The sequence below is a fragment of the Dama dama genome, chromosome 7 (genome assembly GCF_033118175.1).
Source record: "Dama dama isolate Ldn47 chromosome 7, ASM3311817v1, whole genome shotgun sequence".
Classification (NCBI taxonomy): domain Eukaryota; kingdom Metazoa; phylum Chordata; class Mammalia; order Artiodactyla; family Cervidae; genus Dama; species Dama dama.
In genome coordinates, this window is record NC_083687.1 from 26,214,541 (window position 1) to 26,241,705 (window position 27,165).

Consider the following 27,165-nt stretch of genomic DNA (forward strand, 5'->3'; position numbering starts at 1 on the left):
TTTACCCCATGAGCACCTTCTATTCAGCCATCACCAGGGACATACCCTCCAACAAATCACTCCAATCTTAAACTTCACACACAGAAATAGTAACCACTCCCCAACCCCGCATACAGACACACAAAAGAAATAAACCTACATTTATGGTCACCAAAGGGGAAAGGTTGTGGGAGGGATAAATTAGGAGTTTGGGAGTAACACTTACATACTACTATACATAAAATGCATAACCACCAAGGACCTGCTGCATAGTACAGGGAACTATACTCAATATTTTGTAATATCTATAAGGGAAAAGAGTCTGAAAAAGAATACATATGTGTATACATGGATACCTGTTTTTTGAATGTTGGCTTAAAACTCAACATTCAAGAAACTAAGATCATAGCATCCGGTCCCACCACTTCATGGCAAACAGATGGGGAAACAATGGAAACAGTGACAGACTTTATGTTCTTGGGCTCCAAAATCACTGCAGATGGTGACTGCAGCCTTGAAATTAAAAGACGCTTACTCCTTGGAAGAAAAGCTATGACAAATCTAGACAGCACATTAAAAGGCAGAGATATCACTTTGCCAACAAAGGTCTGTCTAGTCAAAGCTATGGTTTTTCCAGTAGTCATGTGTGGATGTGAGAGTTGAACCATAAAGAAAGCTAAAGAATTGATGCTTTTGAACTCTGGTATTGGAGAAGACTCTTGAGAGTCCCTTGGACTGCAAGGACATCAAACCAGTTAATCCTAAAGGAAATCAATACTGAATATTCATTGGAAGGACTGATGCTGAAGCTGAAGTTCCAATACTGTGGCCACCTGATGTGAAGAACTAACTCATTGGAAAAAGACCCTGATACTGGGAAAGACTGAAGGCAGGAGGAGAAGGGGACAACAGAATACGAGATGGTTGTAAGGCATCACTGACTCAATGGATATGAGTTTGAGCAAACTCCGTGAGATGGTGAAGGACAGAGAAGCCTGGTGTGCTGCAGTCCATAGGGTCACAAAGAGTCAGACACAACTGAGCAACTGAACAACAACAAATATACACATATATATATGGGGCTTCCCAGGTGGCTCAGTGGTAAAGAATCCACCTTGCAGGAGACATGGGCTTGATCCCTGGGTTGGGAAGATCATGTGGAAAAGGGCTTCCCTAGTGACTCAGAGAGTAAAGAATTCGCCTGCAATGTGGGCGATCCCTGGGTTGGGAAGATCCCCTGGAGCAAAACATGGCAACCCACTGCAGTATTCTTGCAATGTGAGGTTTGATCCCTGGGTTGGGAAGATCCCCTGGAGCAAAACATGGCAACCCACTGCAGTATTCTTGCCTGGAGAATCTCCATGGACAGCGGAGCCTGGTGGGCTATAGTCCATGGACTTGCAAAGAGTCGGACACGACTGAGCAACTAAGCATACACGTAGGAAATGGCAACCCACTCTGGTATTCTTGCCTGAAGAAGTCCATGGACAGAGGAGCCTGACAGGCTAAAGTTCATGGGGTCACAAAGAGTCAGACATGACTGAGCAACTGAGCGCACAGGCATGCACACATACACACGTATGTATACACATAGTTTTATAGGTATATGTGGCTTCCCTGGTGGCTCAGACTGTAAAGTGTCTGCCTGCAATGCGGGAGATACAGGTTCAGTCCCTGGGTCTGAAGGATCCCCTGGAGAAGGAAATGGCAACCCACTACAGTAATCTTGCCTGGAGAATCCCATGGACAGAGGAGCCTGATGGTCTTCAGTCCATGGGGTCACAAAGAGTCAGACACAATTGAGCGACTTCACTTTCACGTTCACTTTATAGGCCTATATACACATAAAACCGAATCGCTGAGCTGAACACCTGAAACTAACATTACATTGCAAATCAACTACACTGCAATCAAAAAATAAAGCTGACGCCCATTTCAATGTCAAGGACACGTCATACCAAGGGCATACCACACAGAGTGGACCTGGGGAGTTGACCCGTCAAGGTACCGGAAGGCACAGGAACCTGAACAATAAGCTGGTATGTCATTTACTCGCACAACCACCTGGAAAAAGGCAAAAGCATTAAAGGCAGATGTACACATTTCATATGCTCAAGGGTATTCACAAAAGACTTGTGAAGTTTGCCCAAACTGATATGTGTTATGCCCAAAATCATATGTGCCATGACTCACCTATTCTCTATTTTTCCCTTCTATTTTCCAATAATAGACCCTCGGTTGTAAAGCATGACTCAACATGTTAGGCTATTTCTAAATGATGGTTAATATACAGAAATCTAATATTTTTACAATTAGATAGGCTCAGTCTGGAGTAAATTCCCTCTCGGTCACATAGAAGTAAATTCAAACTGTGCAAGGACTTTTTATCACCTTATATTTTTTAACTTAAGACCTACTGCCTGTGAAAAGCCCTGTCTTTGCTGGTAGATGCCAATGATGTAGACACCCCTGTTCCATCATTGCTACAAGGATGTATAACTGAAGATTAGAGTGGATTTGGACATTTGGTTTGGGGTCTTTTTTGTCCTAGAATGCGAAGTCCCTTAGAATAAACTATGTATCTTTCCCTCTCACTGGGACTGAGGTTAATCTAATAGAACTCTACAACACTTGTAAATGAAAGTGGTGAAAAAGATAAGACTCTCAATCTTTACCTATAAAATAAGGGTTAAAAACACACTACATTTATGATAGTGTTTGCTTATGGAGGGAAGGGATCATACATCAAATGTTAACAATTATTAATTCTTGTTTGGGTACCCAGGTATTGGTTATATTATTCTTATAGATTTTGCATTTTAAAACTGTCTCAATTGAAAGCACATGACTTATAAGAGGGGAAAGTGCAAAAGACATTTTAAAGAGAAAAGGAGTTGACTCAGCCCATTTACTTTCCAAGACCACTGTGAGCAGGTATAAAAAGTATGTAGCTAGAGAGATTCTCTATTTTGGGTACCATAAGAGCATCAGTAGTTATAACTGGATGCTGTGTTTACAAAGCACTTGTATTTTCAGAGTACTCTTCATACCCTGTGAAAGTAGAAAGAGCACAGCCACGGCTGTCTCTGTTTTACAAATTAGAAAACTGATTCTTGGGATTGGCCCACATCACAAATAAGGAGGGGCTGCAGTAGACTTGAAACCAGTACTTCACTTTGGGGGCCCATCTGCTCTCACCTGAGTGTATTGGTTGGCAGTGGCCAACATGTCTCCAAATATGGGTCCAAGGAAGACTCCACCATCATACACCACACGTGTGGTCACAGCAGGGTTCACTCCGGTGAGGTTTTCATTAGATACCTAAGATGGTCACATTTCTGGTGAATCCTGCCATGGAACAGAAGTCTAATCTTGCTTGAAACAAATGACAAAGGGTGTTTTCACATTCATTTACAATAATCAGATAGCTAGAAAGCGAAAATAGAGTGACATGGGCTTGAAATCTAGAAGCCTAACAGTAAGTAGTGGTGAATGAAAGCCCCAGTAGACTAGAAGAATATTTATTTGCAAGTAGAGTTACCAAAAAATGCATACTATGCTGATCTCTCAAGTCTTGCAAGAGATTTTGTTCCCATGTGCTTTTCTATTTTACAAGTTTACAATCCAAAATACTAAAATAAAATGTCAGGAAACAAGTGCCATGAGATGACTTCCATCCTTCCTCCATCTCCACCCAAGGATTTTGTTTGAAAACCAGATGACCCGCAATGCCAAATAACAAGAATAAAATTTCATCTCAGATTTCACTTCATAAAACCAAATGCTAGATGATCATTAGATTATTTTTTAAAACCCTAAATATGCAAGAGCATCTGGTTTTGTCATTATCCAAAGACAGCAAATCCTTTCCTAAACTTCCTTCTGCTCTGCCATCTGCCTCCATGATAATCTAAGTCAATCACATCTGCTTAAATTATCCAATAACAGATGTAAAATTATTGTATGGTGGACACTGACCAACAATTTCTTTACCTACATCAAGTTAGAAAAGGCAACATTATGTTTAAATTGCCTTATCAGGAATATGAGATATAAAACATACCTTGAAAACTTTCAGAAAGATCATTGAGCTCCTTTACTGGAGAATTTCAACAAAGTTCACAAATCATGACAGTTTTCATTCATATAATTCGATTTTTTTTTTTTCACAAAATTGTTCCAGAGCACCAAATCCATAAAGTCAAAAGGGATACCATACATACCTTGATGAAGTTGGGCAAGTCCCCAACCTGGCTGGACCAGGAGAGGGTCCACACATGTTCATAGCATGACTTTAGATCCTCCGTCGCAGTGAAGTCACTGACACTGAGGTACCTGGATGTGAAGTCATCAGCGCTGGTTTGTAAGAGCTTTTGGAGGTGACTGGCTGAGATGTGCACAGGGACACCTGTGGGAGAAGGTCATGATACCAAAAATGTTCTTATTTTAGTCGCTAAGTTGTGTCCAACTCTTCCGCAACCCCATGGACTGTAGCCCGTCAGGCCCCTCTTTCCATGGAATTTCCCAAGCAAGAATACTGGAGTGGGTTGCCATTTCCTTCAACAGGAGATCTTCCCAACACAGGGATCAAACCCCTGTGTCCTGCATTGGCAGGCAGATTATTTACTGCTGAGCTATCAGGGAAGTGCAATATAGAAAATACAGGAAAGTAATTACTCCACCTTGTAGCATCTCATCTCATCATCAAGACAGCAGAATACAGGTTAAAATGACTTCACATATGCAAAGGCCCTCAGGTTCAAGACGTGGCTTCAAGAGAACCCTCAGTCCAGTTATGCAATTTTTAAGGCAAGCATAAGTAGGTGCTCACTTTTTATATCATGATCCCTTTAATCAGCATCATATCTCTCAAGCAGAGAACACAATCACATCAGACAAAACTATCTCAACTGTCAACTTAAAATGTGAATTCCAAACACTGGCAATTCCTGAAAGTCTAATTAAATACTGAGTTTTTCCTGGAAAAAAAATTTAGCTGGCCCTGTGAATAAGGCAAAACTGGCCATCTTCCACAAGGAGTGGGGAAGGTATAAAGCAGCTGACACCTATAAAAACAGAGCCAATGAAGCTGAGGAATATTGGCACTGAACTTCGGTTTCTCTACTAGAATTTCCTTTAAGCCCAACCACCTGCTTCCCCATCACACATCCATGCGGAGAAATAACTGCACTCTGGGCTGAAGCCTTGCTTGTGTTTGAGCACTATTTCATGCTTTACCTGAAGTTTCCATTTCACTAGCCACCCCCAGCAACCCTTTGAGGTGGGTCATCTGGATAACCTAATGCCTCCTTAAGAAATGAAGAAAATGAAACCCAATGTGATTCAACAGCTCACCAACCAAGTGAGAGGGGTTTTGATTAAAACCCAGATTGCCTTGACCAACTCAAGAGATTTCCTCTTGAATCCCACACTACCCTGGAATATTAATGATTTATCACTGCATTTCCAAAATGCAAACAAAACTCATCTTTTTAAAAAAGATTGTCCTATATGAATACATCATTTGAGGGTCATTTCAAATGGCCAGGTGAAGGCTGGCTTATCCCCCCAGTTGTTTTGCAGGCAGTGATGTGAAGAGCATCAGCAACAGAACATGATGGCAGGAACAAACATCTCTCAATAGGTATTCTGCAGTTCTCTCATTGTGAGAAGGGAAACAGCACAGTAATGGGCTTCACAGTGGCAGAGCTCTAGTGCACTTACTCACCCACTTATCAGATTCCAATAGCCTCAGGACCATCTATTTTTCCTAAGATGTCCTATTAGAGGAAAAACTCCATTCCTCCAGCCAAGGATGGACTTCTTTGCAAGTCCAGCATCTTTCTTTTTGGGAGGGTAGAAGATCTTTGGACCACTTGCCAACTTTTGAACAACCACTCTTGCATTCTCCTGAGCCCCCAACTTCCCTATGTTTTTATCGAATAAATAATATAATCACTTCTAACCCTGTCCTTGATGAGATGTATATACATTGATACTTGAAGATTTAGAAACATTTCTATCTTCATTGCAGTTGAAAGCTCTTTCTACATTTAATATAGTTTCTCTGTTCAGTTCAGTCACTCAGTCATGTCTGACTCTTTGTGACCTCATGGATATGGTTTCTAAAATGCTCAATATCATGTGGGGTCACTTTGGAGTTTAATTTAGAAAGGCAGTGGCTACCATGGATCATGGTCTATGAAATTCTAGAGAAGAAAATTGAACTCTTTGAGAAGCAAACACTCAAGTTCATATCTGGACCCTGCTGCAGCTATTTGTATGAGCTTCGGGCAAGCCTGAGTAGAGTAAGCTAAATGGTGGCCCTCAAAAAGATACGTTCTAATTCCTGGAAACTGTGGATGTTACATCATAGAGCAAAGGATGTGATTAAGAATCTTGAGAAGAGGGAATCATCCAGGATTATCCAGGTGGGCCATAAATGCAATCCTATTTATCCTTATAACAGAGAGATAGAGGGAGTTTGCAGACGGCAGAGGAAGAGACCATGTGACCAGGAGGCAGGGTTTGGAATGATGCACCTGAACCAAGGGATGCCAACAGCCACCAGAAGCTCAAAGATGCAGAAAACAGATCCTCCCCTAGACCTTAGGAGGAAGTGCGGCCCTGCCAACAACTTGATTTTGGACTTCAGCCTCCAGAACTCTAAGAGAATACATTTCAGTCATTTTAAGCCACCAAGCTTGTATAATTTGTTATGACAGCCGTAAGAAACTGATCCACTCAGTTTCCTCATCTGTAAAATGGAAAGACTGGGATCATATTGACAAGATCTTTAATTTTAGGAAAGTCATTCTCAGACACTGGAAAATTAACAAATTATGCTAACTTTAAGACTGTCACCCTGTCAGCAGGATGCTGTTTGCCTGGGGATGCCACTGAAAGCTTCAACGAGAAATGCTGCACCTGCTATGGCCCCTTTACCAGGAATCGCTGTGTTAGAAAGTTGGATGCGAAAGTGTCCTCCCAAAGGTGGACTTGTCCTCTGCAGTCTCTGTGTTGCCACCTGGACCAACCCGGATCCTTCCTCTGCTCCTTCAGTGGGCACAGCGCTGCAACATGTCAGAAGCAAAGCATTAACCACAAGTCCCCTCCAGCAGCTGCTCCAGACAGAGCACAGCTCCATCTCAAGGACCACACAGTCTCCCACGTTTCCAGACCACGAGCACGAGCTCCCAAATAACCCCTCTCCCATCACAGCAGAGAAAATGAAAGGTAAATACGAGGGGTCTCTAGGGGTGTTCCACCCTCCCCCTCTACTGATCCTGGGAGAACACCGAGGCAGAGTGAAGAGTGATGAGTGTAGCCTCCACTGCTCTGGTCCTGATGCAGCGTGGAAGGAGAAACCTGTGTTCTCTAACTGTGTCTTCACAGTCAGAGGAAAGCTTGCCCTGGTCCACAGATCCTCCGCACTCAGCAACCCCGGCAGAAACAGGCCACTCCACCTAGCAGAGTCCTTATCCAGCACCTGTGTGTACACTGCGTACCTAATCCAGCTTTCAGTACAATAAGTGGGTCAAATAAGTCATGACATACCATGCAGCAGAATACTATTCAGCCATTAAAAAGCATGCTTAATGAAATGGGGAAATATTCCATTTATACCAGTAGGTGAAAAGGGCATGTTGCAAATACAGTGTCTTACCTGTTGTACCAACTTGAGGTTTAAAAAGTAAATATATATAATTAGTTAGTGTTGGTCACTCAGTCGTGTCTGACTCTTTGTGACTCTATGGACAGTAGCCCACCAGACTCCTCTGTCCTTGGAATTCTCCAGGCAAAAATACTGGAGTAGGTTGCCACTCCCTTCTACAGGTGATCTTCCCAACCCAGGGATCGATCCTGGGTCTCCTGCATTGCAGGTGGACTGTTTATCATCTGAGCCACCAAATATATATATATATATATATGTGTGTGTGTGTGTGTGTGTGTGTGTGTGTGTGTGTGTGTGTATAAAAACTGCCTGGGGGAAAAGAGTATTTTAGAACATGGATTCAACATGTTAAAAGAAAGTACCTCTGAACAGAGGGATTATGAGTGATTTGTACCTTTTCTATGTACTTTTCTGTACTTCCCAGATTTTCAACAATGAACATGTATGATTTTGATCAGTAACATTACTTAAGTACTATGTATTGATGTGCATACTCACAACCACACAGAAACAGTCAGACTGATGCTATCTGGTTGGGGGCCATTCAGTGTTGTCTTGACTTTCTCAGGCTGAAGGCTTCCAGAAGGAACTAAGGAGCCTGAGAAAACTTGGAAGGGGAGGTTGTGGGGACCCCTCTAAGTGTGGAACAAGATTATCTCCATCATTTCAGAGTTAATAACTTTGGCATTTGGAGCACAGGATCACAGGGGGCTCATCTGACATTTCCCCCTCCAACACTGAGAGCCTTTCCCTCCTTTATTCTAATGATGATTTTTGGTCTTTTCTACTCAGAGGACCATGAAACACTGTATAATGAGAACTCATTTCAGAACGTGTTAGATACAGGGGGAGAAATTTTAAAGACAAGGCATCTCAATCTTTCCTGTTCTACAGGATTTTAGTGAACACTTAAAAGGATGAATTACAGCATGCATGTGTTCCAGGAGCTTGGAGGAGCCTGATTCTTAGTTACTGCTTTGTAAACTATGGCCAGAAAGGTTTGTTTATTGACGAGTCAACGCTTATGTGGCTCTAGTGCCATCTGGTGGTGAGCTGTCAGAACTGGCTGGTTTTGTTCCTTTGACTATGAATTGTACTTCCTTTTGCCTCAAAGAATTCCAGTAAGATTAATATATTAATCTTCTTAATGGAATGGGAGAAGAGGAGCAAGAAGAAAACAGTGGTAATGTGAACCTCTGAAAAGCATAAAAAGACATCTACTTGTAAACTAATTAACTAGGAACTAGCCCCCAGATCAACAGAATCAGCATTGCCTTGGAACTCATTAGAAACGCAAATTATCAGGCCCTGCCACCAAGCCTACTGAATTAGGATGGTGTGGTTAGGGCACAGCAATTTGTGTTTTAACACAACCTTCAGGTAAGTCTGATGCAGCATTCTTAACATCGAGAAGTATTGCTTTAAGCAGCAAGGCAGGTAAATTTTCCTGATTGATAAAAAGTCTCACCTCTGTGACTCCTAAGGCCAATTAGCAATTTTAAGGAGGGACAGGTGACCAAAGATGGTTCCCCACCTTGCAGTGATGAGCGGGAGCTCCAGGCCACACCCTGCCAACCAGGAGGTCACGTTGTAGACGGGAGGTGATCCTACCACCGAGAGCAATTCCAGCAGATTCCCACCAGGGCGAGCTGTACCAGTGTCTGCCTGAGAAACTGGAGACCAAGGAACCAAACATCATCAAGTAAATCAAGATGGAAGACCCTCTGGGTGGAAGGTCCCTGCTGGAGGGTCTGAGTCACTCACATCTCAGCACACCATGGAAGCAGAGATTCCCACCTACCTGCTGCCATGAGGAAAAAAGGAAGAGGGAGGAATTCAGTTGCCAAAGGAAAATGCAAGGTCATGGTATAAGGAGACGATGACTAATTCCACAGCAAACTTCAGTAAGCCGCAAGCCAGCCAAGCATCATTCCCTGTGCCGTCGGAGGTCCCCCCACCGCCACACACACACATGCAAACACACAGCTCATCGGTGGCAGTGTGCACTGCTCCCCTCTTCCTCCTTTCCTTCTCCAAGTCCCAGCAGCTCCAGCAATGCAGGATGATCCCCCTCAGGAACACTGAACACACAGGCAGATCCTGGAGATGTCTGAGTTTTATCCACGGCATGGTGTCAACATGTGTGCAGACACAGTGCAAGCATTTAAGACAGACCATTTTGCAAATCCTGATTTTCCACTTCTACTGGGTGACCATTTAGCTAATCACCATAGCCTCCATAAGACTCTTTTCCCATTGATAAAGCGGGACTCATGATAGACATCGGTCTGCACGGCAGGGAGAGTTTACTGAGATGGCAGGTTTAGAGGGCCAGCTTAATATCCTCTTTCCCTTCTACGAGGCACCATGTAAATGCAGTTTCTTTCCCAAGTCTGTGCAATTGAGACAGCAAACAGTTTAAAAGCAGCATCCTTGCAGGCCCAATGCTAAGCACCCAGGCACACAGCCAGTGCTCAATAAAAGTTCATTTGTCCAACTGAGTGGGGGGTCATTTAAAGTGCCTCTGGTGTCAGTGATCTCTAGGTTTCAATTTCCCCCACATCCCCGACTATTTGAGGCAAGACACTCAGCACCCTCTTAGCCTTGGTTTCTTAATCTATAGAGTGGGGATCATACGGCCATCTCAGGGGTTCTGAGAATTAAATGAGAAGTATTTGGTAGCTACCACTAAATAAAAAGAAATTTCATAGAGGACAGTAGGTGGGAGAATATAATCAAATATTAAGCTGATCAGATAAATGTCAAGCAATTAAATATGAATATGGAGCCCATGTGTAGTTTATGTTACTATTAAATAATCCTCACAGAAAAATTGTTTCCAGCAGGATGACTGAACCAAGTGAGAAGCAGATTGTTATACCCAAGCCACCTCCTGTCTTTCTTATCTCTGCCCTCTGCCTCCCTGCTCCCCTCCCCACCTCACCCCTACATGGCTCCAGATGCTGGAGTATTTGGGTCATAGAGGTGATGGCCGTGAGAAAGAGTTGGGATCCTGGGCATTGAGGGTTTGGAGAGGAGGAAGGGAAATGATACCTATTATCTAGTCCTGAGTTTCCCAGTCAGTGGGTTCAAGTGTATGAAATATTCCCATCAGCCCTCTGAGAATCTGTGCAGCATTTGGGATCACCAAAGGCCCCAACCAATTGTCTTGGGCACCAAGGAATTCAGACAGTTATCCCAGCACACTATTTGAATATTATTTTCTGTGTGTCAGAACATGGAATTTGAAGTCAGCGATGCCAAATGCCCCCAAAACACTCAAATCACTGAAACAGGTAAGGGATAGAATTCTGAAGAGCATCAAAAATGATGCAATTTCAGGGCTTGAAAGAGAGTTCTCTTACCCCTCACCCCCAAGTTCCCTGCCCCCTAGCTCTGAAACTTTCAGGTAAAAGATTAAAAGTTGCACAACTTGAAAATCAGAACACAAATGACTGTTCCATCCTTTTCTCCTTGAAGAGAGAAAGAGAAGCTACAAGAAGCAGGAAAGCCAAGGCACAGAGTCACAAGGGATTTGATGGAATAGGAAGAGTGAACAAGCTGGAAGCCTAGAGGCCCTGGGAGCAAACCACACCATCCCTCTGGCCTTCTGCCCCTGGCGTGTGTGCCACACGTGGCCTGAGGAGAACCCTTGGTGAGCACCTGGCCCTTAAGACAAACAGAGCCAGGTGAGATCAAGGGACTTTGTGCAGAGAGGGGCCAGGCCTGAGCTCTGAGTGATGCGTGGGAGCTATCAGATGGGCAGAAAGACAAAGCTATTCTCATGAGGATGTGTTGACCCTCTGACTCATACCAAGTTGGCCCTAAGGGTCGTAAAATCAGACTTGTGGCCCATTTCAGGGCCAAAGATGTTGTGTTCCTCACAGCATCTTTTATGACAGATATTAACAGATGGAGGTAGGGAGAAATCCTGCTGGCCTGACAATAGTAATGATAATAGTAGTAATAATTGATAATATTTACTGAGCACCTACTACAGTCAGGACCCATGATGAGTGCTTTATACTACACTTCAGTTAATCTTCATAGTAATCCCATGGGGTAGAAGCCTCATTATGCCCATTTTATAGATGAGAAAACCAAGTCCTCTCAGCCAGAAAGTGGTAAAATTGGGATAACATGACAGGCACCCAAAGCAACGGCAAACATTGGGGCAAATAACAGAAAACAGAAGGAACTTGCTAGAGGGATATAAAAGCCAAAGACACACAATCACAGCTTCATCTTCTCCCTGGGATTGAGGCAGAAAGATAGAGAATCATCTGTTCTCTCTCCATTAAAAGAGAAGCAGCCCCTCCAGAAAAGTCTGAGGACCCTATCTGATGGATAGTTCATAGAGGAGAGTAGATCTGATAATCACCTGTTAGGTTTGTGTCTGCAATAATAATCTCATCCACATAGAACATGCCCATCTCTGGAGACAGAGGGAGGAGGTCAATCTGATGAACCAGCACTGGGGAATTTGCAGGAGGCAGCTGGAGATGCGAGGAGTGATGCACACACGTCTTCCAGAGGTCGGTGCAGGTGAACTGCCAGCTGAACACAAGCACAGAGCAGAAACGGGCCTCCTGTGAGCACCACAGTCCTCTCGCCTGAGAGCCCCAGTTCCCCAACCGGGGCTGCAGACCATGCAGCTGGGAGATCCACACAGTCCTGGTTGCCATGGTACCAGCATCCCACCCCAAATGGGCTCAACTTGGCTGGGACACAACACCAGTGAGTCACATTTAAGTCCACCATCCATTCATAACAATGTCAGCAGTACTTTCAAATTACGATACAATTAAGTGTCTCAAGCAGATCACATGTTAGGCTCTAACCACAGAGATGATTAGTGGTCTCTAAAACCTAAAATTCATTTAGGTTTAAAACCACTTACAAAACCCTTGAGAGATGTGGAAAGAGTGCTGAATCAAGGGATCAAAATGCCTGAATCATATTCCAGCATCTTTGCTCACTCACTGAATGAATTTCAGTGAATCACACATTCTCTGGGCCCTGATTTCTCTCATCTGTAATGTCAAGGAATGTTCCATAAAATCTCTTCCAAATATGATGGTCTTTGACTCTATCCCTATGAGAAATGTCAGACTCCTTATATATGTAACGACTAACTGCTCTTAAATCAAACTTCTTTGCCAAATAAAACATGTTCAGAGCTGAAATTATTGTCTGAGGCCCCACTATCAGACAATACCTCCCATGAGTCACTGTCCCCAGGATAGTTAGCCATACCATCTAGCAGAATTCCCACCACACCTGCCCACAGACAAGCTACCTGCGGGTACCTACCTAGGACTGGTCCCCAGGAGACTCCAGTCACATGTGATGTTCTTAACAGGGTTTTGAAGGCCAACTGTGAAGGACACAGTCATCTTCAGGGTCATATTCTCATGGCCTCTGTACGCAAGGCACAACTAGAGACACAAAACAAGTGCTTCAGCTCTGTCACTAAGAAGCAGCTGCTCAAGCAATGTTTATTGAGGACAATCCACTCCCTAGAACTAACCTAGAGACAGCCAGACCACTCCTGCCCTCCTAGACCTTACCTTAGTTTAGAGCAAATTGCTATTTATCCAACAGAGAGTTATTCAATGCCTAGCACTGTGTGTGGCTGTGAGGATTTTTTTATCTCAATTAGAAATCCCTTGTTGTGACCCAGATACCTGTGCAACCTCAAGCAAGGCACTGAACCTCTCTGAGCCTCACTCCTTAACCTGAACTCGCCGGCAACCTTGGCTGCTAACCCAGAGTTAAGTAAAATTGTTTAGCGGATTTTTCAACTGTGGCACTATTGACATTTAGGACTGGGACTTTTCTGTGAGTCTTTTTCTTACACTGTGCATTGCAGAATGTGTAGCAACTTTCCTAGAACCTACCCACTGGATGGCACTAACACTTTCCCGGTTGTCATGACCAAAAATGCCTCTAGCATGGGCTAAATCTCCACCACCACCTGCTGGGTGCCTGTGCTGTAGAAGAAAGGCTGGAAGTTGGGTGTTGCCCTTTCCTGAACCATTTAGTCCCAGCTCCCACTCTTTTTTGACTCAGAAAGGACTTGAAACCACTGCCATGAGCTCAGTCATCCCAGGAAGGTTCACCCTGGTTCCCAAAGAGCAGAGCTACTGATGCAAAGGATATGAGGTATCGGAGGAATGTGTCAGTCCATCCATAAATAATAACAATAACTATAATAAATAATAACTAGCTTTAAACAAGTCCTAGCCACTGCCCAAGCACTTTACTGGATTACCTCATATACTCTTCCCCAATAGCTTGAGAGGCAGACCCTATTATTACCCATTTCTCAGGTGAGTAAACTAAGATAAAACACAGAGGGCATGCAGGGTATAGAGTCAGAATTCAAAACCAGAGAGTCTTAATGGAGAGTCTGCTCTCATACCTGGAGATCAAAGAAAACACTGAAGCATATGGAAACTTCCATGTTGTCATTGTTGTTGTTTTGTCACTAATTCAACTCCAACTCTTTGCAACTCCATGGACTGTAGCCCTCCAGGCTCCTCTGTCCATGGGATTCTCCAGGCAAGAATACTGGAGTGGGCTTCCATTTCCTCCTCCAAGTGATCTTCCCAACCCAGGGATCAAATCCACATCTCCTGCATTGGCAGGTGGATTCTATACCACTGAGCCACCTGGAAAGCCCAGAAGCTTCCATAGGTCTCAGTTATTAGAAAGGCATTTCCATGCAGCAACTAACTTACAGGACTCAAGGTGTCCATTCACACCCCAAACCTAGCACCTCAGCCTGAAACATCTTGTGGGTCATGGTAACCACTCCCCTGTGCTTCTGTTTCTCCAGTGTCCACCCCAGAGAATAATTCCAACCCCTCCCTACCCACCTGGTCTGCAAACACAAGGGCTGCTACTTACATGTGTGTACTGATCTAGCCGGTAGACTTTCTGAGCAGTTGGAGGTATCAGGACAAGGTGTCGAGGCTGATGGAGACTGAACCTCCCACAGAAGGGCTCTGTCCCACTGGTGAGGTGCCCATCAGAGCTGGAACCTTCTAGCCCTGGATGAAGTTCAGATAAAACAGGAAGACAGGAGTAATTGTCAAACAGAGCTCCACAACATGTCTGCAGGGAATGGGTTATGGGTTCTCCATGACATTGGCTTCTCAGTCCTTGGGCGAGCTGGGCAGGGCTCAGGGTGGCCAGCACCCTCCAGCTCAAAGGCTCCACCTATGAAAAATGCATTGTGTCTGCTCCAGAGCATTAAAAATCTATTATCATTTTCAATGTGTACCACAACAAAAAAAATATTGAGAAGCAAAGAGGTAAGGCATGTTGACTGCAACTTAGCTCACCTTATGATTTTTAAAACATATCCTCACATTTTCAGAATACATTAGACTACTGTCTTCGGCTTCCCAAGTGGTAAAGAACCCATCTGCCAATGCAACTCGGTTCAATAGGTTGGTCAGAAAGATCCCCTGGCATAGGAAACTGAAACCCACTCCAGTATTCTTGGCTGGAGAATCCCACAGACAGAGGAGCCTGGCAGGTTTCAGTTCATAGGGTCACAGAGTCAGACACGACTGACATGACTTACCATGCACAGCACAGACTACTGTATTATGTAATAATTCCTTTGCGATGTGATTTGAGTTAAACAAGACTTGCACTGTTCTGTTATGTCTCACCGGTTGCTGTTTCCCACCTGTGGCATGAGATGCAGCTCCTGAGCCTAAGTCACCAGCATCCTTTGTTTCTAACTCTCTGCTCCCCTGACAGCACAGAAGGGATGTCCTTTCTTTCTGATTCCCACACCAAGCAGCTCCCTCCCAAACATTCAGCCTTTCTCTGAAACACTGTGTCCAAATCCAGTTTCCAATGGAATGAACAGAGTTGTCTTGGAGATGAAATGAAGATTGTTCTGCTTTTACATTAAAAAAAGAGAGAGAGAAAAGATAAGGGTGAAGAAGACAGTCAGAATTTGTTAAACCAGGGACTGTACCTTGTTCAAATCCCAGCCAGAGTAAGATGTTTGCTGAAAGGGGTTCCAGTTTGCATTTGACTGCAAGTAACTCCTCAATGGCTGTTTGAATCTGTTAATAAGAAAAATGACCAGGAGCTCACGCCATGGATATAAAGACTACCTCTAGTTCCCCCACCTCTCCTTATGTGAATAAAATGCCCACCTGATGGGCTGTGGCATTTGCAGGGATTGGCTGACTAGAAACGTTGTCCCAGGTAAGGAAGAAGTTCCCTGTGCCAGACACAGTCAGCATCTAAAAAATCAAGAGTGACAGGATTAAAGAATATGTGTTCATTGAGCCAAAAAGACAATCTAGCAACATAAGACAAACTTCCCTGACTTGCTATAGACAGTATACCAGGAAATAGGACCTAAATGGGTCAAAAAGCTATGAAATCATGCATACATACACTCACAGGCATGCAAACATGGGTGTGAGTGTTAGCAGGGACTTATTTCCTCTCTGAGGAATATGTTTCCAAAAGAAGATTTACCAGGACTTCTGTACCTAAAATTAAGTCCATGAATCAGGGCATCACAACAGTAAAACTCCTTTTAAATAAAAAAGTCCTCTCAACCCTACTGGATGAATGTCCAATCTCTTTTGCAGGAGAGTTATCATTACGGCTCAAGTCTCCTGGCTCTCAGCCAGCCAGGACTAAATTCCTTGCAGAGTTCAGCCCCTGAACCTAACCCCATGGGACAGAAAACACAGGCAGACCTGGATTTCCGGAAGTCTCTGGGCCCAAGCTCGGATCTGATGCTTCTCCCGGAGGTATGTGCTGACCACGTCAGGATTCAGCCAGGTGTTGTGGATCTGGACACCAATTCTCACCCCGCTGCTGGGGGCTCTCCCCTGGTGCTCTGCTTCCAGGTAGTACCTGGCTCCCCCAAGCAGCTCCAGCTTGGGGGTCTTCTGTTGCTGGGTCTCGTCACTCCCATTCTGCTCCCAGGAGTCAAACCAGTCGGCAGTGCCCACCCTGATAGAGGCCACTTTCACCTGCACCCCAGTAAACACATCAGGACCGATACTGTGAAGTTTCTGGGCCTCTCTTTCTCAAACAAAAAGCAACTAGACATCTACTAACAAGGGATTTGGGGGCTGTTCTGCCTTTTCCAACAAGTAAGCCTGAACCTTCTAGGACCATGCTATGCATGCCTCTCCAGTTATCTTTTTCTCTCTCTTTCTCTCTCTCTGTCTAGATTACATAGTATTCAAATGAGATGGGTGGGCCATGTTTAAACCTGGAAGAGCCAACCGAAACCCTAACTTCACATGATGCTGTGGGTAAAGTCATATGACGCCCTTTGAGAAACCTAAATGACTTGACCACATCAAAATCTATGATGCTTCTCCAGCCAATTAGCAAAGCAATTTCATGGGAGCATATTCATCATTTGAGAGAAAAGACTGTGTTTCTTTGACAATGGCATTAAGTAATTTTTGGCTGTTTGCTAAAATACTTTTTTTATCCTTCAAAACTGGTCAGAAAATTCCTGCATAAAACTAGCTATATTCATACCCAGAATCAGTGGTAAAAACAAATTTTGAGTCAGACAAATCTGGATTTGAATTCTTAATATGCCTCTTATCATCCCAGTGGCCCTGCATTGGTTATACAATCCTTCTAGGACTCATTGTCCGTATCTGGAAAATGGAGATAAAGAGACATAGCTCACAAGATGCTATGAAGTTTAGAAACAAGGTATATAACAGCTATAGCATAATGAGCAGCAAGCTCTGTTTCAAAAATTAAATTCATGTAGATTATATCTCAACTTTTAAAAAAGAAAATTTTCTAATTTTAAAAAACCCATACACACACATGCATGCACCAAAAAAAAATTAAAGTCTCTGGTTGCTTAATGGCATGTTACAACTATCAATAGAACATGAGAGCCTTCATTTTGACTTACTGTTTTTTTGTTTTCTAGGAGTGAGGAACTGGGGACAAGAAGGAAAACAAGAAGGTGGTAAATACCTTGGTCCTCAGGTCCTCCAACCAACTGAAATACAGAGAAGCCTGGCTGTCAGCCTGGATCCAGAAAGTGTAATTATTTGTCTCTGGGGCCACAAAGAACCCACTGAGCCGTGCTCTGGAAAGCAGAGGAACACAGAGAAAGAAGTGAGGGCAACCAAGCCCACTATTACTGACCTAACAACAGTGCCCTTAGATTTTGTTTGTCTTTATGTTAATGAGGAGGAAACACTCGACTCTTGTGCCTGTGACTGGCCAGAGCCCCCTGGATGCATCTCTTCCTTTGATGCCTGCCTGGCTTAGTATCTCAGCCCATCACTTTGAACTGGCATGACTCCCCAGGCAGTTTGTATCATCTTTGGGAAAGTGGCACCCACAGCATAGGGTCACCTGGGGGCTTAGCTGAGATCACTTACCAAACATGGCCAGTACAGGGTCTGGCACATGGTAAGCATTCAATCAATAGTAAGTATCATTCTCATTATTAGAAATAGAGATCCTCAATCAGAGTTTTCTCTTATTTGATCTAGATATGAAGAATACAGAGAATATTTTCTGAGAATAGTTTTGAAAATAACTAAAGTTCCATCATTATCATATTAATAAATATTCCCATTTTTATTTTAAATTTTTGAATTTTACAGAAATGAATGCCAGAAAGAACAGAAAGAGTTGCTGCCTGGTTTGTGGCTCCTTGAAATGGAAGAGAGAAAGCTACAGGTCATACCAGATAATCAAAATGTTCTTTTATCTATTGAGATGGGACTCTCCCTGACACCCCCACACACACTGAATATAGCTGAAAGATTTTCTTTTGAACAATATTATAGTCCTCAGAAACTATGATAAAGGCGCAGTACTAGGTGCCGCCAAACACACACACACACACACACACACAATTTATTGCCACTTTAAAACCATATATACCAATGGTTAGATATCTAATTAGTAAAACTTCCAAGACAATAGAAACTTCACTCTGTTCAGATTCCCTTCCTGACTTGATTCCTTCAATTTCTGAAATTCAATGAATAGAGAACAAAGCCTTCCTTTTCACAACAGAATTAACCTTTAAAATGGCCAAGAGACTTCCCTAGTGGTCCAGTGGTTAAGACTCTGCACTTTCATTGCAGGGGACACAGGTTCAGTCCCTGGTTGAGGAATTAAGAACCCACGTGCTATGCAGCACAACCAAAAGAAATCAGTAGATTAGTCAAATCCTTGAAAGAGGTTACAGATTGACTAGAATTCACCCACCTGCAAATGCAGGAGACGTAAGAGACACAGGTTCAATCTCTGGGTGGGAAAGATCCCCTGGAAGGGGACATGGCAACCTACTCCAGTATTCTTGCCTGGAGAATCCCATGGACAGAGGAGCCTGACAGGCTATAGTCCATAGGGTCGCAAAGAGTTGGACACGACTGAGGTGACTTAGCACAGAAATCAGACGCAGGAGTCACAATCAACCTCTCTGAGGAGAATTTCAGAAGAAGAGATCCATCATACCTAAAGGATATAGTCACCTATATACAAGCTTAGAGCACACTATGTCTCCACAGCTCTCTTATTTTCTACATTTTTAAGCCCACATTAAAATATGAAAAACTTTGGCCACATCCTTGCAGGGATTAAAAAGACAAAACTAAACTAAACAGGGAAACTTTACCACACTGCAGTCACTTCTATAGAAAACAATGTCTCCCGAGGCCACAGAAGTTTACCCCTGCTCTACACCAGCCATCTGGTTGACCTACAGCACTGGCTAATTGTTCCCACAGAGCTGTTGGCTGCCCAGCCTCTGCTCCCTCATATGCCCAAAGGGCAACTACTTGAGTCTTTCTTTAGTATCATCCAGATACTGGTTTTATCTCTTAACCATGTTACTACAGCAAGTTTTGCCCTGCTCTTTACCAAGTTTCCTGGCCTACCCAGCTCAACGTTTTGATGAATAGTCCTCCCCAAAGCAGATTTGAATGTACGTATTTGTTTTATGTTATATGTATGTATTTCAACATACATACATACATCAAAGCAGCTATACAACATACATATTTTACTCATTGATCAACATTTAGCGTGTACCCATAAAGGGCCTGTGGTCCATGAACATAACCAATACTGGCTGAGAACAGTGATCAAAATTTGTGACTGCTGAGTTCATAGATATTTTACATTTTCCCCAGGAAATCTCATTGCTTACTCATCTGTCTCTTAGCCTCACCCAGGCCAGTAGAGACACTTGTAATCTGGACACCCACTTTTCCTACAAACATACCTGAAAGGTTGCCCTTCCTTTGACCAAAATCCAGATGGAGAACTGGCATTAGGGACGATCTGCCAACTGTACCCAGGGGTGGCTTCAGTCAGGTCCAAGTCCTCAGAAGCATCTCCAACTTCAAAGAGAAGCCCTCGATTGCCTGTAAGACATGTATGCCTCATAAGCATCAGAGGGGGTTTCTTCCCCAAGCGGGGGAACTTCTTGACTGCAGACTCAGGATGAAAATGATACAGGAGCTATTTAGAAGGTGAGTCAGATGGAGTAATCACTTGAGACATTATAAAGACTATACATAGAGTTGATTCACTTTGGTGTATACCAGAAACTTACACAACATTGTAAAGCAACTTTACCCTAATAAATAAAAGAATACCCCCAAAAATAAAATAAAGATAATACAAATGTTCTAGAAAGTGGAAACTACTACTAGGTGTAAGAATTCAGCCTCTGAGAAAGAGACATCTGACAAGGATCAGTAACAGGGCATATTCTCAGAGGACCATAAAAAATGAAGGAGCTCTTTTTAATGGGAGTGTCCATATAAGAGAAAATGCGAAAAAGCAAACAAAGGCTTGTGAAGTCAGGAGTGCACTTCAGTATCTTTTAATGTCATTCAGCCTGGGAATTCTATTCCCTAAACCCCCTTTGTCCCAGAAAATTGGCAATCCTCACATTTTTCATGAGTCCTGACCTCAGTTTGTGAACATGCAGCAAATCATATGACAGGCTGCCATTACATTACATTCTAAATGTCATCTATTTATTTGTTTTTTATATTTAAAAAAAGCCCTGAAATCAAAGGCATATGTGTGATCAATCAGTTCAGTTCAGTTGCTCAGTCACGTCCGATTCTTTGCAACCCCATGGACTGCAGCACGCCAGGCTTCCCTGCCCATCACCAACTCCCAGAGCTTGCTCAAACTCATGTCCATTGAGTTGGTCATGCCAGCCAACCATCTCATCCTCTGTTGTCCTCTTCTCTTCCTTCCTTCAATCTTTCCCAGCATCAGGGCCTTTTCCAATGAGTCAGCTCTTCACATCAGGTGGCCAAAGTATTGGAGCTTCAGCGTCAGCTTCAGTCCTTCCAATGAATATTCAGGACTGACTTCCTTTAGGATTGACTGGTTTCATCTCCTTGCAGTCCAAGGGACTCTCAAGAGCCTTCTCCAACACCGCAGTTCAAAAGCATCAATTCTTTGGCACTCAGCTTTCTTTATAGTCCAGCTCTCACATCCATACATGACTACTGGATAAACCATAGCTTTGACTAGACAGACCTTTGTCAGCAAAGTAATGTCTCTACTTTTTAATATACTGCATTGTGTGATCAATATTGGCTACTAATTGGGTTGAGGGTAAAAGCTCTGTAATCACCCATGTGTGGGTTCAGAGTCCATCTCTACCATTTACTTGATGGGCAGCTTTGAGCAAATTGCCTGGAAAATCCCGTGGACAGAGGAGCCTGGAAGCCTACAATCCACAGGGTCACAAAGAGTCGGACACAACCGAGAGAGATTCCCTGTTAAATCCTAAGAAGGGGAAACAGATAAAGAATAAGCAGAAAAATAACAGCATATTTTAAGGTACTATTTGAGATTCCTCAGGCTCAGCAGTATTGATATTTGGGGCTGGATAACTCCGTTGTGGGACTTCACTGGTGCTGACTGCGATGCGTTTTAAGGGCTGTCCAGAACACAGAAGGATGTTTAGCAGCACTTCCAGCCTCTACCCACTAGAGGTCAGTAGCACCACCATCCCAGTTGTAAGGACCAAACACTGCCAAGTGCCCCAAGCCTGCTACTGAGAACAGCTGCAAAACAGGATCATTTGTCCTGTTACCCAATGCATGAATTATTATCCATTATTACCCAACACAGGGCTGTGTGCCCAACACACACTGAGGCCAAAAAATACCAAAACATTGGAGCCTGGAGCAGAGAAAGGTTTACTGCAGAGCCAGGCAAGGAGAAAAGTGGCTCATAACTTTAAAAAAAAACCCAAGCTCCCTGAAAGCTTTTCAGCAAAGTCCTTTTATAGGGAAGGTGAGGGAGGGGCGTTATTAGTTGTTGCAAACTTCTAGGTGTCAGATCTTTTGTTCTTGAGGTCAGGCCACAATGTTCCAAACGCCATCAAAACACATGTTATTCTCTCTTCTGACAAGAAAGAGCAAGGTCCCAAGGCTCAACCTTCACCCTCTGAGGTCCAGGTCCTGGTTAAGAGGAGCGGGGTCCTTGCAGGTGCTGGTTACCCTGCCCAGGGAACGTACGGCCAGCACTCAAGTTTGGGTCCTCCTGCCAGTGCCCAGTCCAGCTGAGGAGGCAGCTCTCAGCTGGCGGTCCCCTCAGGTGTCCAGACCTTACCCAGTCATCATCACAGAGGACTCCAGCTGCCCCTCAGGATCCTCAGGCTGCCCAAATCGGGGCTGCGTCCCATGAACTGTGACGCATGGAGACCCCTGCCGCCATTAGGTCGCAGAGGCAGAGATGAGGAGAGAGGTCGCCCTTGACTCAAGACCTGCGCAGGTCAGTGGACGGCTGGGGTGAGGGCTTGGGAGCTCTGCAGGACACAGCCCTCATCCTGTTCCTGAGACCCCCAGCTCACCAGCCAGCCAGCCTGAGACCAGACAGCCTGGAGGGCCCTGGGGAGGAGACTGTGATCTGCCTGTCAGAGCATTCTCAGCGGGAGAACCTCAGAGGACCACCGCAAGACCGACGGTTAGCGGAGCGAAGCGGGACCTCTAACTGCTGTGCTAACAGTCTCCCACTAAGGGTCTCGCGATAACTCGTACTAACGGCCTCACACTAACGGTCACCAGCTAACGGTCGAGTCTAGAGCTAACGATCGAATGTTAATAGCTGCCTGTCCACCCCACCCCTATAACTCTTCCATAAAAGAAATTCCAAAAGCATTGTATAAAGGACATTGTCAACTATCCAGAACTGCCGCGTGTGTTTTCTATATACATTTTATTTATAATGTACACTTAAAACTCTTTTGATCTTATTTTAGAGCAACATTCTTCAAACTTGCCTGCTAAATGTAACAAGGAAGCCTAGAAATGAAATAAAAATTACTTCTTCAAGTTAAAAAAAATCAGCAGCATTCAGGAAATTCCCCTACCACAACCCTGGTAGCTTCCAGCAGGAACCGCTGTAAGAGGAATCAGACTCTCTATTCCATGAATCCAGACACATATTTTCTCCATCACTTGCTTCATACAGTCATTTGTTTCCTTGGATTAGAGCTTTCCCTGAGTAAAGACCACAGATCAGGGACCTGGAGAATGCCCAGCCTAAGCTTTGCATGCGTTTTTACACCCGAATGGCCTTTCTTTAGAAAGTTGTCCCCCTCGATGAGACTCAGGAGATGAACTTCCCTGCCTGTGGTTTAACTGTGAAGTCAGTCAGCCCTTGTGGGGCATGTAGGACTCCAGACGCCAACTACCCTTCGTCCCTAACTACACCTGAGATCCTGTTCCAACGCTTCCCAGAAAAGTGCTTCCACAGTGCACTTGCAATTTGTAGCCATTGGGTAGGAGGTTTAAACACAGAAGGTGGACTTCCCTGGTGGTCCAGTGGTTAAGAATCCGCCTTGCAATTCAAGGTACATGGGTTCAATCCTTGGTCTGAGAAGATCCCACATGCCATGGGGCAGCTAAGCCAGTGTGCCACAACTACTGAAGCCCGAGCGTCTAGAACCTGTGCTCCGCAACAAGAGAAGCCGCTACAATGAGAAGCCCTGCACCACAACGAAGAGTAACCCCCACTTACCAAAACTAGAGAAAGCCCATGTGCAGCAACGAAGATCCAGCCAATAATAAATAAATAGTAAAAAAGGACAAGTGTAACCTGCCCCCCTGTCCCCTCTGTTTCTGGTGGCCCCATCACAATACATCTCTGCTTTTCAGAGTAACAGACAGCTGCCCACAAGGGCAAAGAAACAACATTTAAATGCACCCCCATTACACCCCACTCTCTGCCTCATCTAACTGTCTTATGAGCATAGAAGAAGCAGTCTGTCGCTCTGTCTTCTTAGAGAGTGAGCCAGAGTGCAACTGACCCAGAGGATGGAGGAGGCAGCTCAGGCTTTTCCACCAATCAGTATGGCAACATCTTGACGGCAGTTACACTTCCTGGATCACAGATTCCACTGAACCCCACTTGCCATTCATCCACCTGGGGCTAGGAGTGCCGAGTGTTGCCAAGCATCTAAGTAAAGCTAAGAATACCTCTGAAACTAAAGCTCTGATCCATGATGCAGGGCTCACTGAGCAGCCAATCAAACAGCTGAGACCAGATTCAAACACCTTCCTTTCCACTTCTGGCCCCTTGTGGTTAAAAAATGTCACCATGGCAACTTCCTTACCTGCCTGAGGAGCAGAAAGCCTTGCACCTTTACCCGGGGCCCTGGTGGTACACTCAATCCTCCTGGGAGACACATGTCTAATATCACACGGAATGCCTGAGAGGAAATTTAAATTAGATACAGATGTCAGTAGCAATATCAATGGAGATACAGATGTGGCCAGAGGACCACACTAAAGTAGACAGGCTCCTGTTGCAGGGCAAAAGGCCGGAAGTGGAGAGTAGAGAGAAAGTTGTGGGAGGAGGCAATAAAGAGAGAATGCAGAGCAGTGGAAAACATGCCGCTTAAAACGAATAATCAGGAAGAAAGCAATGCCCAGCCATGCCATTCCCTGGAGATGACGGAGCTAGGGAAAGGAACTGTGACAGGAGAGTATGAAGACATCATCCAGTATCCTTGGTGTCACCAGCTAGAAGAGCATCCCGTCAGGCAGAACAAAGCGTTCTAGGCAGGTTCCACTAAAGCATTTGCCAAGGGGGCATTCCAGAAGAATCTGTGTAGCAAATGCCCACCCACTCCTGCTTGTTCCTACAAATAGGGCTAAGGAGGGAGTGAGGTTGCCTTTTAGAAGGAGTGAAAAGTTAAAAAAAGTGAAAATATTAGTCGTTCAGTCGTGTCCCACTCTTTCGGACCCCATGAACTGTAGCCCACCAGGCTCCTCTATCCATGGAATTCTTCAGGGAAGAATACTGGAGTGGGTAGCCATTCCCTTCTCCAAGGGATCTTCCCAACTCAGGGATTAAGCCCTGGTCTTCTGCGAAGCAGACAGATTCTTTACCATCTGAGCTGCCAGGGAAGCCCTTAAAAGAAATACTTTTGTGAAGAGGAGCTATGTTCTTGTTTCTCTTCCCTCCCCAGATGGGGACACCAAAGGGACTTGCTCTGATTTGTGAGTGTATCTGCAGCAGGACATTCTATTTCTGTTACATGTTTGCAGAGCTGCAGGGCCAAAATCCCCTCCTTTTCCCAGTCTCAACCAAACATAGGACAAAGACCATGAAACAGGGTCCCAGGAGGAGTCAGAAGAGGCAAAGACTGCTTCCCCTCCACCCTCTCCAGGCCAAAAGAGATAGATATATAATATCCTACAGTGTTCAAGTCTATGAACTGTTTTCAGTCATTTCAACTTACCTGCAATGGTAACCTGGGCAGGGTTGTCAAAGAAGTCTCCTGTAATTGTGATGTCTGTTCTTCCCCCAAGGCTCCCAGTTTCTGGAAACACAGACAGTATTTCTGCAAGAGGAAAAGAAAAGTAAGCTTCCAAATATAATCCAGGATGTGACCCAAATAATAATATAATCATGTTGCTGCTGTTGTGTCGCTAAGTCCTGTCTGACTCTTTGTGACCCCATGGACTGTAGCCAGCTAGGTTCCTCTGTCCATGGGATTTTCCAGGCAAGAATACTGGAGTGGGTTGCCATGTCCTTCTCCAGGGGATCTTCCCAATCCAGGGATTGAACCCACATCTCTTGTGTCTCCTGCACTGCAGGCAGACTCTTTACCGTCTGAGCCACTATACAGGATCAGTATTTGAAAAGAGTGGGAAATGCAGTTTTTCCCATGCAGTTTCTCCGTGGTTGCTCTTGCTATCAGCAAAAATCCCTGTGTACCATGAGGCTTTCTTAGGAAATCTGTCTCCTCATTTCAAGGGCCCTATTTATACATCACAGAACAATAGATTATACTTTATGTAGGCATCAGCTCTGCATGCATTGGTCAAGGTCTCAATCTACACATGTGAGTCTGTGATTTGCTCTAATCAAAAGAATGAGTTACACTGTCATATGCCACAAGTCCCCAGGAATTTAACTTTTTTTGATCTTTTCCCCTCCTATGATCAAACTTTGAGAGTTCAAAGTTTCATCCCCTCAAAGGGAACAAGTATTCATGTTCTCTGATTAACTGAAGGTACAAAGAGGCTAATTATGAGTGATTACCACTCCAAAACAAAAGCAAGAGTCAAAATTCAGCTTTGACAGAGATGGGCCATCTAGAGAGTGAATGGCATCGACTCCTCAACTTAGGAAATTTCTTGCACTTTTGGCAAAGGTAGATTCTGCTGCCTCTGGGATCTGAATCAGCCTCACAACTTTTCCGTGGTTTTGGGATTGTACTCAACTTGAGAACCTAGCACTCATTTTCAGTAGTCAGCTTTCTACTCCTGGACTGAGTTCACAATTTCATGCAAGTTTCCAGCTTTTCAGATTTTGCTTTTCTTGTATACTCATCAGATAGCAACACAAACTTAGCATCTGTATCAGCAAATCATAAATCCTTGAATGAATACTCAGAGGTGAGATGTTAAAGTAACTACAAAAATGTGCTTTTAGATTTTTTAGTGCCATCTCTTTTCTTTTAGAACGTACAATAAAGATGATTGCCCTTTGTTTTACTCAGTCTATATCCCTAGATTTTGTATAAAAATCTATGACCAAGCCTTTTTTAATATTTTAATTTTACTTTAAATTTAATTTTTAATAATTAATAAATAAATATTAAATTTAATATTCAAAAATTTAATATAGTAACTAAAGCCAATACTCAACAAGCAACCTATTCTCACACAAAACCAAAGGGCCATCAATGACTGCAGGAAAAGCTTCAGGTGTTAATGATCATAGAGAAATGACCAGCAGGAAGGCACAGAGTCCAAGGTCCAGGGTGGTGTGAGGGAAGGGGTGAAAAATACACAGTGAAGGAAAATGGTACCTGAGTACGTCTGGTACAGAAAAAGGTCTTGCTTAGCACTGACCAGCCATGCATCCTTGTGTATCACTGACCTACAAAAAAAAAAACAAAACACAAAATTGTGTTTTGGGTGAAAATTGCACCTGGGATTTCATTTTTTAGATTGACTGCTTGAAAGAAG

At 43.9% G+C, this 27,165-nt stretch overlaps 1 protein-coding gene across 1 annotated transcript in view; it reads right to left on the bottom strand.

Annotated features, from left to right (window-relative positions):
- The window catches only part of PKHD1 (PKHD1 ciliary IPT domain containing fibrocystin/polyductin), a 428,428-nt gene that overhangs the window by 381,145 nt on the left and 20,118 nt on the right, over positions 1-27,165 (bottom strand). Inside the window, exons 10-25 of the mRNA XM_061146900.1 lie at positions 27,006-27,076; positions 25,428-25,529; positions 24,297-24,392; positions 19,929-20,070; positions 17,657-17,771; positions 16,396-16,674; positions 15,838-15,927; positions 15,654-15,744; positions 14,567-14,709; positions 12,968-13,092; positions 12,036-12,211; positions 9,189-9,327; positions 6,925-7,052; positions 4,203-4,387; positions 3,178-3,300; positions 1,938-2,043 (exon numbers count right to left, since the gene is read on the bottom strand). Of these exons, the coding sequence (XP_061002883.1) occupies positions 1,938-2,043; positions 3,178-3,300; positions 4,203-4,387; positions 6,925-7,052; positions 9,189-9,327; positions 12,036-12,211; positions 12,968-13,092; positions 14,567-14,709; positions 15,654-15,744; positions 15,838-15,927; positions 16,396-16,674; positions 17,657-17,771; positions 19,929-20,070; positions 24,297-24,392; positions 25,428-25,529; positions 27,006-27,076 (2,111 nt within the window). The remainder of the gene's footprint in view (positions 1-1,937; positions 2,044-3,177; positions 3,301-4,202; positions 4,388-6,924; positions 7,053-9,188; positions 9,328-12,035; positions 12,212-12,967; positions 13,093-14,566; positions 14,710-15,653; positions 15,745-15,837; positions 15,928-16,395; positions 16,675-17,656; positions 17,772-19,928; positions 20,071-24,296; positions 24,393-25,427; positions 25,530-27,005; positions 27,077-27,165) is intronic.